General features: G+C 46.0%; 1 protein-coding gene across 1 annotated transcript in view; it reads left to right on the top strand.

The window, feature by feature from the left end:
• LOC310779100 (actin-binding protein WASF3) overlaps positions 1-17,500 on the top strand; it is a gene marked incomplete at both ends in the record, with an annotated part of 27,791 nt that overhangs the window by 6,737 nt on the left and 3,554 nt on the right. Inside the window, 6 exon segments of the mRNA XM_083639598.1 lie at positions 9,481-9,634; positions 11,104-11,221; positions 13,067-13,135; positions 14,550-14,594; positions 15,808-15,941; positions 16,897-17,202. Coding sequence (XP_083495724.1) covers positions 9,481-9,634; positions 11,104-11,221; positions 13,067-13,135; positions 14,550-14,594; positions 15,808-15,941; positions 16,897-17,202 — 826 coding nt within the window.

The following is a 17,500-nucleotide window of genomic DNA, read 5'->3' on the forward strand; positions in this document are numbered from 1 at the left end:
GTCTAGTCTAGAGGGCACTGTTCTCTGTGTGTCTGTTGCCTCTTTGTTGAACTGGTTGTCTAGTCTAGAGGGCGCTGTTCTCTGTGTGTCTGTTCCCTCTTTTTTAAACTCGTTGTCTAGTCTAGAGGGCACTGTTCTCTGTGTGTCTGTTGCCTCTTTGTTGAACTGGTTGTCTAGTCTAGAGGGCACTGTTCTCTGTGTGTCTGTCCCCTCTTTGTTAAACTCGTTGTCTAGTCTAGAGGGCGCTGTTCTCTGTGTCTGTTCCCTCTTTGTTGAACTGGTTGTCTTGTCTAAAGGGCGCTGTTCTCTGTGTGTCTGTTCCCTCTTTTTTAAACTCGTTGTCTAGTCTAGAGGGCACTGTTCTCTGTGTGTCTGTTGCCTCTTTGTTGAACTGGTTGTCTAGTCTAAAGGGCGCTGTTCTCTGTGTGTCTGTCCCCTCTTTTTTAAACTCGTTGTCTTGTCTAGAGGGCACTGTTCTCTGTGTGTCTGTTCCCTCTTTGTTGAACTGGTTGTCTTGTCTAAAGGGCGCTGTTCTCTGTGTGTCTGTTCCCTCTTTGTTAAACTCGTTGTCTTGTCTAGAGGGCGCTGTTCTCTGTGTGTCTGTTCCCTCTTTGTTAAACTCGTTGTCTAGTCTAGAGGGCGCTGTTCTCTGTGTCTGTTCCCTCTTTGTTGAACTGGTTGTCTTGTCTAGAGGGCGCTGTTCTCTGTGTGTCTGTTCCCTCTTTGTTAAACTTGTTGTCTAGTCTAGGGGGCGCTGTTCTCTGTGTGTCTGTTCCCTCTTTGTTAAACTCGTTGTCTTGTCTAGAGGGCACTGTTCTCTGTGTGTCTGTTCCCTCTTTGTTGAACTGGTTGTCTTGTCTAGAGGGCACTGTTCTCTGTGTCTGTTCCCTCTTTGTTGAACTGGTTGTCTTGTCTAGAGGGCGCTGTTCTCTGTGTGTCTGTTCCCTCTTTGTTAAACTCGTTGTCTTGTCTAGAGGGCACTGTTCTCTGTGTCTGTTCCCTCTTTGTTGAACTGGTTGTCTTGTCTAGAGGGCGCTGTTCTCTGTGTGTCTGTTCCCTCTTTGTTAAACTTGTTGTCTAGTCTAGGGGGCGCTGTTCTCTGTGTGTCTGTTCCCTCTTTGTTAAACTCGTTGTCTTGTCTAGAGGGCACTGTTCTCTGTGTGTCTGTTCCCTCTTTGTTAAACTCGTTGTCTTGTCTAGAGGGCGCTGTTCTCTGTGTGTCTGTTCCCTCTTTGTTAAACTCGTTGTCTTGTCTAAAGGGCGCTGTTCTCTGTGTGTCTGTTCCCTCTTTGTTAAACTCGTTGTCTAGTCTAGAGGGCACTGTTCTCTGTGTGTCTGTTCCCTCTTTGTTGAACTGGTTGTCTTGTCTAGAGGGCGCTGTTCTCTGTGTGTCTGTTCCCTCTTTGTTAAACTCGTTGTCTAGTCTAGAGGGCGCTGTTCTCTGTGTGTCTGTTCCCTCTTTTTTAAACTTGTTGTCTAGTCTAGAGGGTGCTGTTCTCTGTGTGTCTGTTCCCTCTTTGTTAAACTTGTTGTCTTGTCTAGAGGGTGCTGTTCTCTGTGTGTCTGTTCCCTCTTTGTTAAACTTGTTGTCTAGTCTAGAGGGCACTGTTCTCTGTGTGTCTGTTGCCTCTTTGTTGAACTGGTTGTCTTGTCCAGAGGGCGCTGTTCTCTGTGTTAAACTCGTCTGGTCTAGAGCGGAAGTAGTAGTCGCTGCCATTACGGTTGCGGTCACTTCCAGTCCAACGTTGTCAAGTTTTAGAGTGGCAATATTGTCCCTTGTTGGTTTCCCCGCGAGATCTCGCCAGCGCCCTCCCTTGGACAATTGGGCAAATTTACAATTTTGCGCCGGTCCCTCTCCAATTATAGTATGGTAAGATGCTGAATTGAAGAGTGGGCCTGGTAATCCATTTGACGTACCTCTGTATAATCAAGAAACTTTAAATGAATCGTGCAGATGTTTGTCACAGCACGTACAGTATGGGGTGTTGGTGTGGCAGATGAGCAGAGACAGACAGCAGCGTACTCATCAAGCTTTCCATCATGTTTTCCTCCTGGATGTTTTCTCTTTAACTCACATTTAATCACAGAACACAGGGTTCATTTCCCTCGTTTGAGGGTTTGAGGGTTTGACTGGCGTCTGGCGATGTTTTAATCACGTCAATTCGTTGCACCTCCTCTTCACCAACTCCTCATATTTACACCATAACATAGTGGATGATGGGAAACGCGTATAATTTAGCATTTTCTTTTACTGACTTTCTGAAAATTAGATTAAATTTTGCAATACCTTTGGATGGAAACCCAATTTCTCTCTCTTTCTCTCTCTCTCTCTCTCTCTCTCTCTCTCTCTCTCTCCCTCTTTTAATTCAATTCAAAGAGGCTTTATTGCCATGACCATAGTGAATAACAGTATTGCCAAAGCACATTGAACATGGTAGTACAGACGGTCTATCTCCCTCCCTCTCTCCATCTCTTCTCACTCCATCCCTCTCTCTCTCTTCCTCTCTGTCTCTTCCTCTCTCCCTCTCCATCTGTCTCACTCTCTGCTTCCCTCACTCCTCCCTCCCTCCTTCTCTTTTACCCTCTATCTCCCTTTCTTGTCTCTCCCTCTCTCTCTCTCTCTCTCTCTCTCTCTCTCCCTCTCTCTCTCTCTCTCTCTCTGTGTGCAGATAGTGCCTAGTCATTCTGCAGCACAGCAGACCCAGACAGAAATAAATAGATAGAGTGAGACAGACGGAGATGAAAAGGGATAGCTCAGCACCCCTCCCTCTCCCCCTCCTCTTCCTCTCCTCCTCCTCTGCCTCATCCTTTCATCCCCATCCCTCCTCCTATATACTCACCAGCTATTCTCTCTTCTCTTGCTTCTGTACGTCTTCCCAGTGTCGCCCCCTGTCTGCTAGCTCTCATTCTCATCCCTCGCTCTGTCCGTCTGACCCCTCCTCTCCTTCCTCCTCCTCCCCCTCTTCCTCTGTCCACCCCGCTCCTCTCCAGACACGCCGGCAGAACGAGTGATGACATGAATGTTTTATGACCTGCGGAAGGGAAGAAAGAAAGAAAGCGCAGAGATGGAGAGATTGGGAGAAGGGGAGAGAGAGTACTGGAAGAGACTGGGTATGCAAGGAGAGAGAGCGAGATAGAGCATGTTAGAAAAGGGAGAGAGAGAGAGTATGCTAGAAGAGAGCGATACACAGAGAGAGAGAGAGAACTTTAGAAAAGGAAGAGTGTATCTGTGCTCAGAGAGAGGGAGAGTGAGAGTATGCTTGGAGAGAGAGAAGGTGTGAGGGAGAGAGACAGATAGTATGCTTGGAGAGAGAGAGGGTGTGAGGGAGAGAGACAGAGAGAGTATGCTTGGAGAGAGAGGGTGTGAGGGAGAGAGACAGATATTATGCTTGGGGAGGGAGAGAGAGGGTGTGAGGGAGAGAGACAGAGAGAGAGTATGCTTGGAGAGAGAGTAAGGGAGAGAGACAGAGAGTATGCTTGGAGAGAGAGGGTGTGAGGGAGAGAGACAGAGAGAGAGTATGCTTGGAGAGAGAGAGAGTGGGGGAGAGAGACAGAGAGAGATTATGCTTTGAGAGAGAGAGAGAGAGTAAGGGAGAGAGACAGAGAGTATGCTTGGAGAGAGAGAGAGAGAGAGGGAGTGAGGGAGAGAGACAGAGAGTATGCTTGGAGAGAGAGAGAGAGAGAGAGAGACAGAGAGAGATTATGCTTGGAGAGAGAGAGTAAGGGAGAGAGACAGAGAGTATGCTTGGAGAGAGAGAGAGAGAGAGAGAGGGAGTGAGGGAGTGAGGGAGCTGGAGTTCTCTTTGAAGATGTGTGTGAATGAGAGTAGCATTAATAGCTGCTGGTGTGGTAGATGATTCATGTGGCCGGAGGGACAGAGGCTTAGTTAGGAAGAGATGATCAAACACATCTCAGACACCACACTGCAGAGTCTGCACACACACACACACACACACAGACACGTGCACGCACGCACACACGCACACACACACACGCACGCACACACACACGGACACGTGCACGCACGCACGCACACACACACACACACGTGCACACACACACGCGTGCACGCACGCACACGTGCACGCACGCATGCACACACACACACGCACATGCACGCACACGCACACACACACACAAACACACGCACACACACACACACGCACGCACGCACACACACACACACACACACATACACACGCACATGCACGCACACACACACCCACATGCATGCACATGCACACACACTGCTTTTGTTAAGTATAATCACTTCTAGGAACATATAACAATGGCATTGTTAACCCTGTGTGTGTGTGTGTGTGTGTGTGTGTGTGTGTGTGTGTGTGTGTGTGTGTGTGTGTGTGTGTGTGTGTGTGTGTGTGTGTGTGTGTGCGCGCACGTGTAATAATCTGGTAGATCCTGGATAGTGTTGCACTAGTGTTAAATCTCTGTTGGGGTTATATTAAGGGATTGACACAGTATGACACACACACACACACACACACACACACACACACACACACACACACGTGACAGTGCTTGTCACTGTGTACTACTGTACATGCACATATCTATTTTCTGTCTCTTGCTTTCTCTTTCTACACACACACACACACTAGGGCATTCACGACTAGTGAATTTTACTAGTCGACTAGTCGTCCCAAAAGGTAGTCGACTAGTCGTTTAATTTTTTTTTTTTTTTAATCTTTAAGAAAGAACATGAGGTATTTACACGACATACATGGACTATGATATCCCATATCCCCCACAAAGAACATCAAAACACAACAAGAAAACTGCATAAGATACACAATAATCCAAGAACAAACAAGACTATTGGACAAACAACCAAACAAAAACAATGCATTCAGCTCCTATCCTGATAAGCCTAATGACACTGGGGTAAAAAGTTCTTAAAGTCAAACTCTGTATGTGGTTGCCATATTTTGGGGATGTCTAAGAATCTGCCTTTGCTCTTGTAGTAAATGTTATCCAACGTATGGTAGCTTGAGAGTTCATTCCACCAGTGAACTACAGCTGGGGGATTGGATGCTTTCCAATTTAAAGCTATGCATTTCCTAGCTGCCAACAGGGCAAGATCTATGTATTTACTTTGAATGCATTGTTTTTGTTGGGTTGTTTGTCCAATAGTCTTGTTTGTTCTTGGATTATTGTGTATCTTATGCAGTTTTCTTGTTTTGTTTTGTTGTGTTTTGATGTTCTTTGTGGGGGATATGGGATATGGGATATGATAGTCCATGTATGTCGTGTAAATACCTCATGTTCTTTCTTAAAGATAAAAAAAAAAAAAAAAAAAAAATCTAAAATGACTAGTCGACTACTAAGCACAGTGTCGACTAGTCTGTGAATGTCCTAACTCACACACACACACACAAACACACACACACACACACACACACACACTCACACACACACAAACACACACTGCCAGGCTCCCATAATGCAACACAAACCACATTATTGAACTCACGTTCCCACACAGTGTCCTAAAGCACATGACACGGCTTCTCATACTGTCTCACTGACATCCAATGACAAGAGAGTGAGAGAGATGTGTTGTTAAGCTGATGCAACAAGCCTTAAGATTCACCTGTCCCTGCTGTCCTATTACCACCGTGTGTGTGTGTGTGTGTGTGTGTGTGTGTGTGTGTGTGTGTGTGTGTGTGTGTGTGTCACAGTGCACAACATGTTTTTTGTCCCAGCTATGTCAAGGATCAGGGTGGACCCAAACACGGGAGACAGGAGACAACCTTGAGCACCAAACAAAAGCCTTTACATATATATAATATATAATAATAATATAGAATAGCAGGCACACAACACAACACATATATAAGGTGAAGATTAGACTAGACAAGAGTGATGTAAACTACAGTTTAAAAAAAAAGACTACGCAAACAGACGACCAAACCTGCAAACAAAGGCGGGCGGCAGAGACTTAAATACTGAAGTAACAAATGAACTAAACGAGGGACAGCTGGTGAGTGGGGAGAAACCGGGCGAGCTGATTGGCCGGGGACACCACAGAGAGCAGGGCAGGGCTAACGAGGGTTAACGCAGGGCAGGTGTGGAGGGAAGGAGCACCGAGGGGAAGAGAGCCCGAGGGCATCTGGTGGACAGGTGGAGAATGACATCTGAGGGACACAGATGGCAGACTGTGGCAGACTGTATTTACTATATGAATTTGGGACTTGACCAGCACTAACAGTATTCCACTAGGGAGTTAACGGTAATACTAAGGTACAAATACCAAGTTGTGGCGTTGAGGGATCTGGGCCTGCGTCAAGCCTCCAGTGATTTGCAGTTGTTGTTCTGTGGCTGCTAAACGTCGCCATGCAAGCATGACTCAAACTCCACGTCCTGGATTGAAACCAAAAGCCCCTTTTTACACAGCCTGTGAAAGCCGTGATCGCTGTGGGATTATTACGCATCGCCTCCTGTGTAAAAGTCACAGGGATGGAATGGCGAGTCATTTTGTTACACCTTTCGTTCCGCCAATGGAGGTAGACGAATCGACGTCTGTTTAAAAGGGTGCGCCTCGGGAAGACGGGAATCTCAGCTCATTCATTTAAAAAAGATGACAGGAGGACTGAGGGAAAACCACCTCCAGATTGAAGTTCTACTATCAGAAATAAGTTAACCAAGGCATATCTGCAGTCTGTCTCGCATGTTGTGAGTTAAATAGACTCCTCAGATATAATAATCTCTCTCACTTTCTGCATGCCGATATGCAGGCGCAGTCCTACAGTATAGCCACACCTAACAATGCACGTGGAATATGAAGATTGTTCGGTACCTTGTCTTGGAGAAAACTTTAATGGATTACAGTTTCTGCGTTGTCAGCGTATTTGGGTGAGCTCTCGTCACAAGCAGCCTCACTGTTGAGAGCTGTTGCGTGTACATCGGCGATGTTTCGTTGTTTCGTTCATCATACAGTAGCCTACACTATAACCTACACTATTAAGCAGACTTTTTTACACGCGGGCGTCCAGTCAACACGCTTTCAGAACGGACTTATAGGCTGCTTTACAACATGGGAATATGCTTTACATAAAAACTGGAACCAAAGGTAAGAAAGCCTTGTGTTACCTGTACAGTAGCTTGTAATATGAGGGATCAGCCGAGCAGCATTTTAATAGATGGGACTTATATAGCGCTTTTCCAGGGCTCAAAGACGCTTTACAGTAGGCTAAACAAAACTAAACACTGAGGGGGGCGGGGGGAGACGTTAGTGAACATATAACGACAGAGATTACACTAAACACTGAGTACTATGTGGGGGGGGGGCGATAGTGGTGGGACAAGACAGTAGACAGAGACAGCACACTAGCAAGGATAGGGGGAGGGAGCAGAGGGACTAAGGGAAGGCGGTGGAAAAGAGATGGGTTTTGAGGCGGGAGTGGAAGACTGTGAGGGACTCTGATGTTCTGATGTCTTGGGGGAGGGCGTTCCAGAGTCTGGGAGCTGCCCGAGAGAAAGCTCCCAGACTCTGGGAGGTAAACAAACCGCGTCACTGGGTGGCAACGGCAATGGAACCCTATGGAGCATGAGCTTGAGTGTCTGACTCTAGCCGGCTGACCCTGTTTACATTTAAAAAACTGCGACAGTTCACACAACTTTAACACGACATGCATATATTATACATCAAACTCTTGAGCTAATCTCTTCTCTCACTCAGAATGTTGGTAAAATATAAGCGATGTGATGTATCGTTTTTGAGATATTAACGTTTGTTTGGCACAACTCATACTAGTTAAATGCCGCGGGGTTCCCCATTTCTGGGTGGTTGTGACATCACGCTGATTCGTCCTATACATGATGCTGCCTCTGGGATCCATAAAGTCGCTCAGACGAATATTGGAAGTTGCTCGTTAAATAGACTCTCGTCAAGGAGCTGGGCTTCCGTACACAGGCCAGCCGGCAGGAAAGTCTCGCGGGACTTGACGAGAGTTGGTGACACAGACCCCGAATGAGGAAATGAGATCCCTGGTAAACACTACTGGAAGTAGCCCGGGGGTGAATAGCAGTCTGATGTTTCTTTAGGGGTCATATAATGACGATATGGGTAGAAAACGGCAAGAAAACTGTCTATTTACATGGAGGAACAGCACGCTGCCAAGTGGCCCCGACGGAGAGCCATTCTAGGACTGGCTTGGACACTATTTATCTCAAAACTCGCTGCGGAGAACACTGGGTGAGTCGTCAGATAATAATTAATGTGAGGAGAGGGCTCCAGGTTAAAAAAACACGAAATTCTCCTTTAAGTCCTTGGCTGACACAATGATGACACTTACTCGCTGGATCCTCTATATTTTAAAGACATTTAAGATGAAGCCGCATATTTGGAGACACCCGGTCATCGCTAGAGACTTCAAATTAAAGACTGTTAGGTCGTTAAATTCTTGTTTCCTTCATTCCCCGTGTTCTGAAAAACACACTTCCTGCCATGTTCTGCAGCGTTTCCTTCACATTCCTCAGCAGCAGATTGTAACAGCTCAGTAATATGGAAATACAATGAGAATGCCTCATCTGGCTTTAATGAACAGTAAAATAACATTAGCATACATACATAAATATGCAAAATAAAAGCCATTCTGAGACGGTAACTCCAGCTGCAATACTGTAGGCCCAGGAGAAAATCTACCTCCATGAAACCAAAATGACCTCCAGGTATAATTAACTTTGTATACTGTGTAGGAAACAATGTTTTATTTTTATTTTTTATAACACTCAGTGACCTTGCTAGCAGCAAGTAGAGACCCTGAGTCCTGACTTCAGCAAAGTATTTCTAGACGTGTGCTTCTGGAGTCACAAGATAATTCTGAATTGAGATGATTTGGAAAAAGGTATTTCTGTCAAACAAATTCATGATCATTCCCCCCCTTCCTCAGATGTTTTGCTTTTTTCCTGTGATCTTCTCTGATGTCAAAGGAACCGACCTGACACGGGGAAGTCATTATTCGCTTCGACTGTCTTTGACGGGACATCGCTTGAATTTCAACGGGTCACAAGCCAAACGTGTTGGTCAACAGTGGTGCCCTGCCCCTGGCTGACTTAAAGGCTTAAGTCCGCCCTGTGCCCTGACCGGAGATACTCCCTCCCTTCCCTCCTGCAAATGCGACCGGATTCATGCGTGTAACATCTACAGCAGGGAGCGCAGAGAGAGGGCAGCGCTATCATCCAGAGGTTTAGCTGCTAAGCCGACGCCTGAAGAGTTAAAACAGCTGTTTGAAGGGATTATGTGGTCAGATGAGGCTGAGGCTGCCGAGTGGATGATTCTCACAGGAGTCATTCAAATGATAGTTGGCTGAATTGTCGTGGACACGTTTACTATCAGAATCAGAATCAGAATCAGAAAGATTTGAATGATCCCCGGGGGGAAATTGGGGGGTACAGAAGATGAGATTATTGGTATCCTCAAATTCAACTCTTGTCTCCTCTCTCTCTCTCTCCCTCCAGTCTCCCTGCAGGACATCAATATGAGGAAGGCCTTTAAGAGCAGTACCATCCAGGACCAGCAGGTGGTGTCGAGGACCTCCGTCCCCAACCCGGTGGTGGAGATGTACCACCGCTGCGACAAACCGCCGCCGCTCAACATACTCAGCCCCTATAGGTCAGCAACTCATTTCTTATTGGTCAGTTTAAGCGTGTAGGTTATTCCATGTGTGACAAACAAACGTGCTCGTATTGGTCTGTACTGTTCAGTAATAATCAAAGGTGCAATGTGCATCAATAATTCATTACCATATGAATTTGTAGACAGAAGTATAATCAGACAAACAAGACTGTTGCTGAAAAGCCAGTCTGCCTCTATTATAGTCTCTGCTCTGCATTTGGCTGTGTTTCTCCACCTGGTGGCTGTGGAGGGGAATCTCCTTGGTCACTTTACGGCACCAAACAGGAAGAGGTTGTGTTCTTCCAGAGCAAACAGAGCTAAAGCCTTCAGAGTTTCTGATCTGCAGCAGATGGTGGAAGGAGAGAAAGGAAGATGGAGAAATCACTTGTAGCATGTTGCTCATCTTCAGTAGAGATAATGACAAAAGATCCTCTTTGTACCAGCAAACAGCAGGTTTTCATCCATCAGTCCATAGAGACACCGCGGAGCACGTCATCATTCAGAAACCACGCCCAAAATGGGGGGAAACAGAAATCCTGGCGTTCTCCTATGTCACGTGTTGCACACAAAGATCATATATACGGAAGATGAACACTCCAACTTTCTTCCGTGACAGCTAGAGCCACATTTTTCTTCTCGCCAATTCTCAATGGCTTACTTGTTTTGCTCAGGAGTACAAAAATGCTTTTTTTTTTGTCTGCGCAGCCCACCACACAACAGCTTTTAGCTATGTTTAATTCAAGCAAAATTACGCTGGTGTATGGGAGTGAATGGAGAGCGTGGTCTATTTCATGCAGTGTCTCTATCAGTTATTGTATAAATTTATAAAGCACTTTGTATCTCATACTATATGTTTCACGAATCTACTCCTTCTAATCCAGTGGTTCCCAACCTTGGGGTCGACTGATTTTCTTTCCTTCTTTTTTTTAATACACCACACATAATTTAGAAGGATTATGGCCACATGTGAAAGAAATATTTGAGCACTGAGTTTAAGTCGGGATTCTGAAAATAAAGTCACAATTCTAAGTTTAATGTCAGGGAAAGGGAAAAGTCAGCATTCTGTTTTAAATGTCAGAATTCTGAGATTAAAGTCAGAATTCTCAGATTATAAAGGAGAAAAGTCGGCCTACTGTTACATGTGACATCACTGATGTACCGAAATTTGAATGTCTGGGGTCCCTAGATTTTTGTTAGCCGTCAAAGTGGGGTCACCAGCCGAAAAAGGTTGGGAACCCCTGTTCTAATTCTTCACTTCCTCATTTTCTCTCAATCCCTTTTCATCCCTCTTCATCCCTCCTTCCTTCAACTCAAAACTCCCTTCTACCTTCCATCCCTCCGTCTCTCCCCTCTCTCCGTCTTCCACTCGTGTGTCATTTGCTTCTCTCCCTCCGTCCGATCAAACCGCTCCGTTTCTCCTCGCGGATATCTCTCCATCCTCCCCTCCCTGTCAACCCTCCGTCCAGGGACGACAAGAAGGACGCGCTGAAGTTCTACACCGACCCCTCCTACTTCTTCAACCTGTGGAAGGAGAAGATGCTCCAGGCCACCGAGGACAAACGCAAGGAGAAGAGACGGCAGAAGGTAGGGCTGTGTGTGCGTGTGCGTGTGTGTGTGTGCGTGTGTGTGTGAGAGAGAGAGAGTGTGTGTGTTTGCAAAAGAAATGTGTGAAACAAAAGTCAATCAAATCCATCTTCTCCTTTAATTTGCTAATGTGTTCTTTCCTTGCCTATACTGTAGATCTTGTGGAGTTGACGGGCATTCAACAAACATGGCGCAACTCTGCAAGCTCTATAGTCTTTTTATGCTATTATTATTTTAATCTTTTTATTTCCTGCATTCCCCAGCCTGTATATCTGACTGCGCTCAGTCACCATTTAGCTTTGCTTTCTTATGCAATTGCTCATCGAGACAGCAGCAGTTGGTCAGGCATGCCATTCACCGACACGTAAAAGTGTCGTAATTTTGTCAGTTGACCATTTCATTTTTAGTCATAGAAATCCAAAGAACCAAGATGAAAATATTTTACACCAAAATTATGCAATTTGGATATGAGAGCTGATTTGTGGACTCATGCAGGACAATGTTATTCTCAAGGTAGTAGTATTTACTTACTTAGTAATAACTTGGTAACATAGTAGTCTTAACACATCTTTACAAATACCTGGTCTTTGTGTTTATCTAGTAAAAGGAAGGCTTAGGGGACATTCACACCAAAAGCGTTTTTGGAGCTGCCAGCACCTTTCTGCAATTCATTCTCTATGTAAGGACGCGCTAAACATGCTCCTCTTTCAAGGAACCCACCTGGCGTTTAAATGCAGGTGGCGTCTCGTTTTTTTTGGCGGAGCGCTCTGGGCATTTTAAAGCTGAAAAAGTTGAACATTTGGAGGAAAAGCGCGCTGCTCGTCTTTTCCACTCCTCCTACCTGTTCTCCTCCCAGAGGGATCCTCAACCTCCGCTGCTTCCGGGAATTGGCAATAATCTGGCTTTCATGTTAACAGTGAACAACATCAAACAGACAAAACCAGCTGGCTACCATCCATGTGGTCGTTGTGTCCTGATCTGTACTGCACACGACTGCAGGGGGAAACAAAACGAAGCGCAAAAAAACCCCGCTCCGTGCGCTGTGTTTTGTGCACAATGGCAGCGCTCTCGACATGATTTCCATAGCGTTCCAACTGAAAAAAAGCGCTTTTGGTGTGAATGTCCCCTTACTCTTATTTCTCATTTCTCAATGTGAACCAAAGTCATCAAGTCTACAAAGCTAGAACTCAGAGAAAGAAAACGGAAAACTTTGAGACCAGAGTGTTGCACTGTTTTGACAGACAATGATGTGAAAATCTCTTGTCTACTTCATTCTGTATGGAGCTGTTGTGAATGTTCACCCATGTGTCTATTGATGCAGCCTGAACAGAGAATTAAAGATTTCAAAACATTAAAATTCACTGCCATTCCTCTTTAGAACAAACCCCACGGGCCCAATCTGCTGTGAAACGGTACACCTCAAGTCGGCTCCATCAGTCACATTTGAAAACCCCCTGAACAACTGCTGCTGTGTGCGTTTGCTGCTCTGTTCAATCGTTTTCTTTCAACTCCCAACTCTGCAATGTTCTCAAAGCTGCCTCGTGTCTCTTCTCTGTTCTCCTCCTGTGAACCCGCTGGAAAAAAACTCTCTCCGCCCTCGTCTCAAAGCTTGAGCCATGCAAGTACACGCAGTACTGTACGAGTACAAGTACACAATACTGTACGAGTACGAGTACATATAGTGTACGAGCGATACAGGGAGACTGCCAAAGACTCATAAGCAGCTATATCCTCCTCCTTCTGATTCTGTCAGCTTGTGCGACCGCTTCCCAGACTTCTCCTCCTCCTCCTCCTCCTCCTCTGCTGGGTCTAATGCATCAGCTTGTCTCTCCCATGTTTCCATAGAGCTGTCCGGCCCACCCCGACAGGCCCCACTCCAGACAAGCCCCACCCAGGAGCCCCCTTTCCATTTCCGTAAGACAACCCCCTTCCCCATCCCTGGTCCCCCCCCCCATCCCCCCCCCCTTCCCCACTGCCTCCCACTTGACCCCTACACCCCCGGGCCTAACACACACTCACACCCCCTGACTGTAGCATGCTATGCATACAATTTTAGGCACGACGCAAAGCAGACACACAGGTGAGTAGAGACAGAGGAAGACATGATCACAAGTATAGAGACAAACACAACAGATATAGACGGATAACCTGCCCAGGCGTTGCATGTGCGTCCCAGATCACCTAGCCACCACCGCTAGCAACCGTCGTGCACGTCCACTTTTCAATAGAGAGATATCCGGATCTGGATCTAAACCCCAAATCAATCAGATGTATCAGTGACTGACTGGCAAAATGACCAGTTTCCTCAAAAGAGCACATAATAATAATAATTTAATATTATTAAAGGTGTAATACGTATGATTTTTGTACTTTCCCATCGCATCCCAGTGCTGAGAATGCTAGAAGGGCGAGTGCTAAAATCTCAGTTTCCTCTGTTTGTTTTGGAACAAAAAACTCCCCCGCCCAACTGTTCAGCAATAGAGGACATTGTCGTGAGCAATGTCACATTAATGTACCTCTTCAGCAGATGTTTCTGTTGGATCTGTCTTATCTAATGAATGATCCAGCTTGCTCAGTTCATGGTGAAAGCCAAAGCTGTGGCTGACCCTCTGACCGAGGCCAATCAAAGTCACAGATTGCTTAATGCCACTTGAACAATTTTGTTCAAGTGAAACGTTTAGAAACACAGTCAGGGCATCAGCTGTCCACAGCCACTGTTAAGCCAGAGGACCCTCCAGTAGGCAGTCAGAGGGTGTGTTATGTCACCTGGAAGGCCTTACGGAAAGACAAGAAAGAGACACACACTCTCTCACACACACACACACACACACACACACACACACACACACACCCACACACACACACACACACACACAGTCCCTTCTGTTTGCGTCAGTGTGTGTCACGTTGTGTGGCTCGTCACCTCACCCTCATTCCTTTTGTGTTTGGTTGGTTTTGCTTCCGCTGTCTACTAGTGTGTGTTGGTGTGCCTAATGAGGAGTGAGTAGTGAGTAGAATTGTGTGTGTGTGTGTGTGTGTGTGTGTGTGTGTGTGTGTGTGTGTGTGTGTGTGTGTGTGTGTGTGTGTGTGTGTGTGTGTGTGTGTGTGGCTTGGTCTTAACACTTTGCCCCATGGTGAAGAACTCAGATACAGGTGGTGCGCCCTTTCCCTCTGCACCATAGAGATCAATAATCAATTACTAATTCTCTCTACTCCCCCCTCTCTATCTATCTATCTATCTATCTATCTATGTAACTCTCTCTCTGGCTTGCTCTCTCTCTCTCTCTCTCTCTCTCTCTCTCTCTCTCTCTCTATCTCTCTCTCCTAGGAGCAGCAGAAGCAGGTTGAGGACCCAGGCAGGGAGGTGAAGAAGGTCAGTCAGGATAGAGACAAAGATATTATATTCCATCGAGTTCTCCCTCCAAGATTTCATGGATTCCCCCCCCTCCCCTGTGATTATTATGTTTTCCCAACATGTTGCTAAAAAGTGCAGGATTGGCAAAAATCTGCTTCATCTAGCTTGTGGACAAATGATGCCATTAGTTTGTTACATTAAAATTCACCACTTCAGCTTCTCCACTCTGCAGTGCATTTTGATTGGAAGAAAGTGGGAGTAGCCTAACTGGCAAACCAACTCTGAGAATATACATTTTCTTGTAATAACTGCTGCTTTGTGGATTATATCTCTACAGAACTGAAGACTAACAAGCCTAAGACTAATTATCCAGAAAAATGACAGAGAATAAAACTGATCAGGGATCAGTTGAGTGTGGCTGGAATGTGTGAAAGGGAAATTAAAATGAATAATACATTAAAGGTATTTCATGCTCACGGTTGCACAGGTTTAGATTGTTTTGTACAAACGGTCTTGGAATTCTTCATGAACCATCAGTGGACTGTTGATTCTACAGTCTCATCATCATTAGATCATTAGATCTCTCTGGATTAGACTAGCAAGTAGTCGAGCAAACTGCCATCAGCCATACTAATGTATATGCTTTTAGATTCAACACTTTACCATTGTGCCCTCATCGTCAGAAAAACTTGCTATATAGATTTGTCGCTAGTCGCTTTTGAGAAGTCAATTTGCCAATTTGTCTGAAAAGTGACTAAATTGAAATGATACTCTAGCATCTTTTAATTGAGCAGATGCTACAACAGAAAACGACGTTGGCGGAGAGAACTGAGTGATCGGGTTTTACAGAATGTAGGGAAACAGTGGATGGATAAATCCAGAAGGAGGCGGTAATGCAAAAATAAAGGATGCCAACTGCCATAAAACACCACAGAAGAAGAAGAAGAAGAAGAAGAAGAAGAAGAAGAAGAAGAAGAAGAAGAAGAAGAAGAAGAAGAAGAAGAAGAAGAAGAAGAAGAAGAAGAAGAAGAAGAAGAAGAAGAAGAAGAAGAAGAAAACTACTTTCTCAAATGTTGTACAGTAAACGAACCTGATGCCTGACAAACTAATCACATCTGAATAATGTATGCCCTTTTTTGATTCCCACAATACCGTGAGGGGGGAAATCACATCAACATTGCAGATACTGTGCATGTCTTTATTTTCTGTCACATTGTTTTTGGGGCTGCAGGTGCGTAAGGCTCGCAACCGGCGTCAGGAGTGGAACGTCCTGGCCTACGACAAAGAGTTCAGACCAGACGCCCGGCTCACCCCCTCGCCCTACCACGGCATGTCCTCTGAGGGCTCCCTGTCCCCTGATAGCAGGTACACACACACACACACACGCACGCAAACAAGCACACACACACACACACACACACACACACACACACACACGCACACACACACTGAGGTTTTTATGCCCTGCAGGGACTGGTTACCTTGTCACAGTCTGGCCTGACAACACGCGCGCATGCACACACGTGCACGCGCACGCACAAGCGCGCGCACGCACACACACACACTGATGTTATCACTGTTTATGTATTATGCTTAGTAAGCTATTCCCTAAGGCCCAGGGACAACCATATTTAACACCAAAGGCTGAACACACACACACACACACACACACACACACACACACACACACACACACACACACACACACACACACCTGTGAGTGAAGTTTACTGCATCAGCATTGTTCAGGTTAAGTTAAGTTAAGTTATCCTTTATTTATCCCCTTGGGTAAATTCATCCTCTGCATTTGACCCATCCTCTACTAGGAACCTTCCTAGAACTAGGAGCAGTGGGCAGCCGCAGTGCAGCGCCCGGGGACCAACTCCAGTTCTTTTGCCAGTACCTTGGTCAGGGGCACTGACAGGAGTATTAACCCTAACATACATGTCTTTCTTGAGGTAGTGTATTGAAATATGACTAGGAACACACCCAGGGTACAGTCTGAGTGGCGTAATCAGGTGTATACTGCCCTCTTTTGGACAAGGCAAATCAAAGCATAACTATTCTATTTAGTCAGGTTATGTCTAGTTACACAGCTGTCTGTCTTGAAGGGCGTCATAACACTCACATTACGAAACATTAAAATGACAAGGATAAATAAAAATGACAACCCCCAACCTTTGACCTTCAGTGATAACAAAGGAAAGCCTCATTAGCAATACAGTACAAATAAAAGAAACCTTTCCTAGTCTTTCCTATCCAATCCGCCTATACTGAATTTCAACCAACCAATCAGCCGCTCCCCTTCCCATCCCATCAGGTCAGTGGCGTCGGACTCCTACCCGGCCAGTCCCAACCACCCCTCCTCCACCCAGGCCCCCAGCGCGGCACACCCTCCCGACCACCACGGCAGGGAGCACCTGGGCGCCGCCGCCCAGACGCAGAGCCTGGACCGGGGCCTCCGGCCGGCCGGCCAGCCCCCGGCGGCTGTGTCGGCCACGCCGGGGGGCCGGCACGTGGCCTCCCTGGGCAGGGCCCCGTCAGGACACGGGCCCCAGCCCGCCGGAGACCCAACGGTTAACGGGCCCAGGCAGCAGTCGGTTAAGGAGTACCGGGCCGGACACAGGTGCCTTTACTGCATTTGACATTTTGTTTTCATCATGTCGCCTAGGCCTGGCCTGTGATATTTGCATTATGTGAATATTCATAGAATCCAGAATTTTTCAAAGAGGCAGAAAGAGTACATTTTCATTTTCAGATTAACCCCTATGTGACATTAATTATTACTATACGTGAATGTCAATAGATCATTTTTGGTCACTCAATATGTTAACGTAATATGTGTGCATTTTTTTAGTTTTTTTAGTTTTTTTTTGTGTTTGCCAAACCTTATACCCTCAGATGACATCATACATACCCAAATG

The sequence above is a fragment of the Poromitra crassiceps genome, assembly GCF_964638095.1.
Source record: "Poromitra crassiceps genome assembly, chromosome: 7".
Lineage (NCBI taxonomy): Eukaryota > Metazoa > Chordata > Actinopteri > Beryciformes > Melamphaidae > Poromitra > Poromitra crassiceps.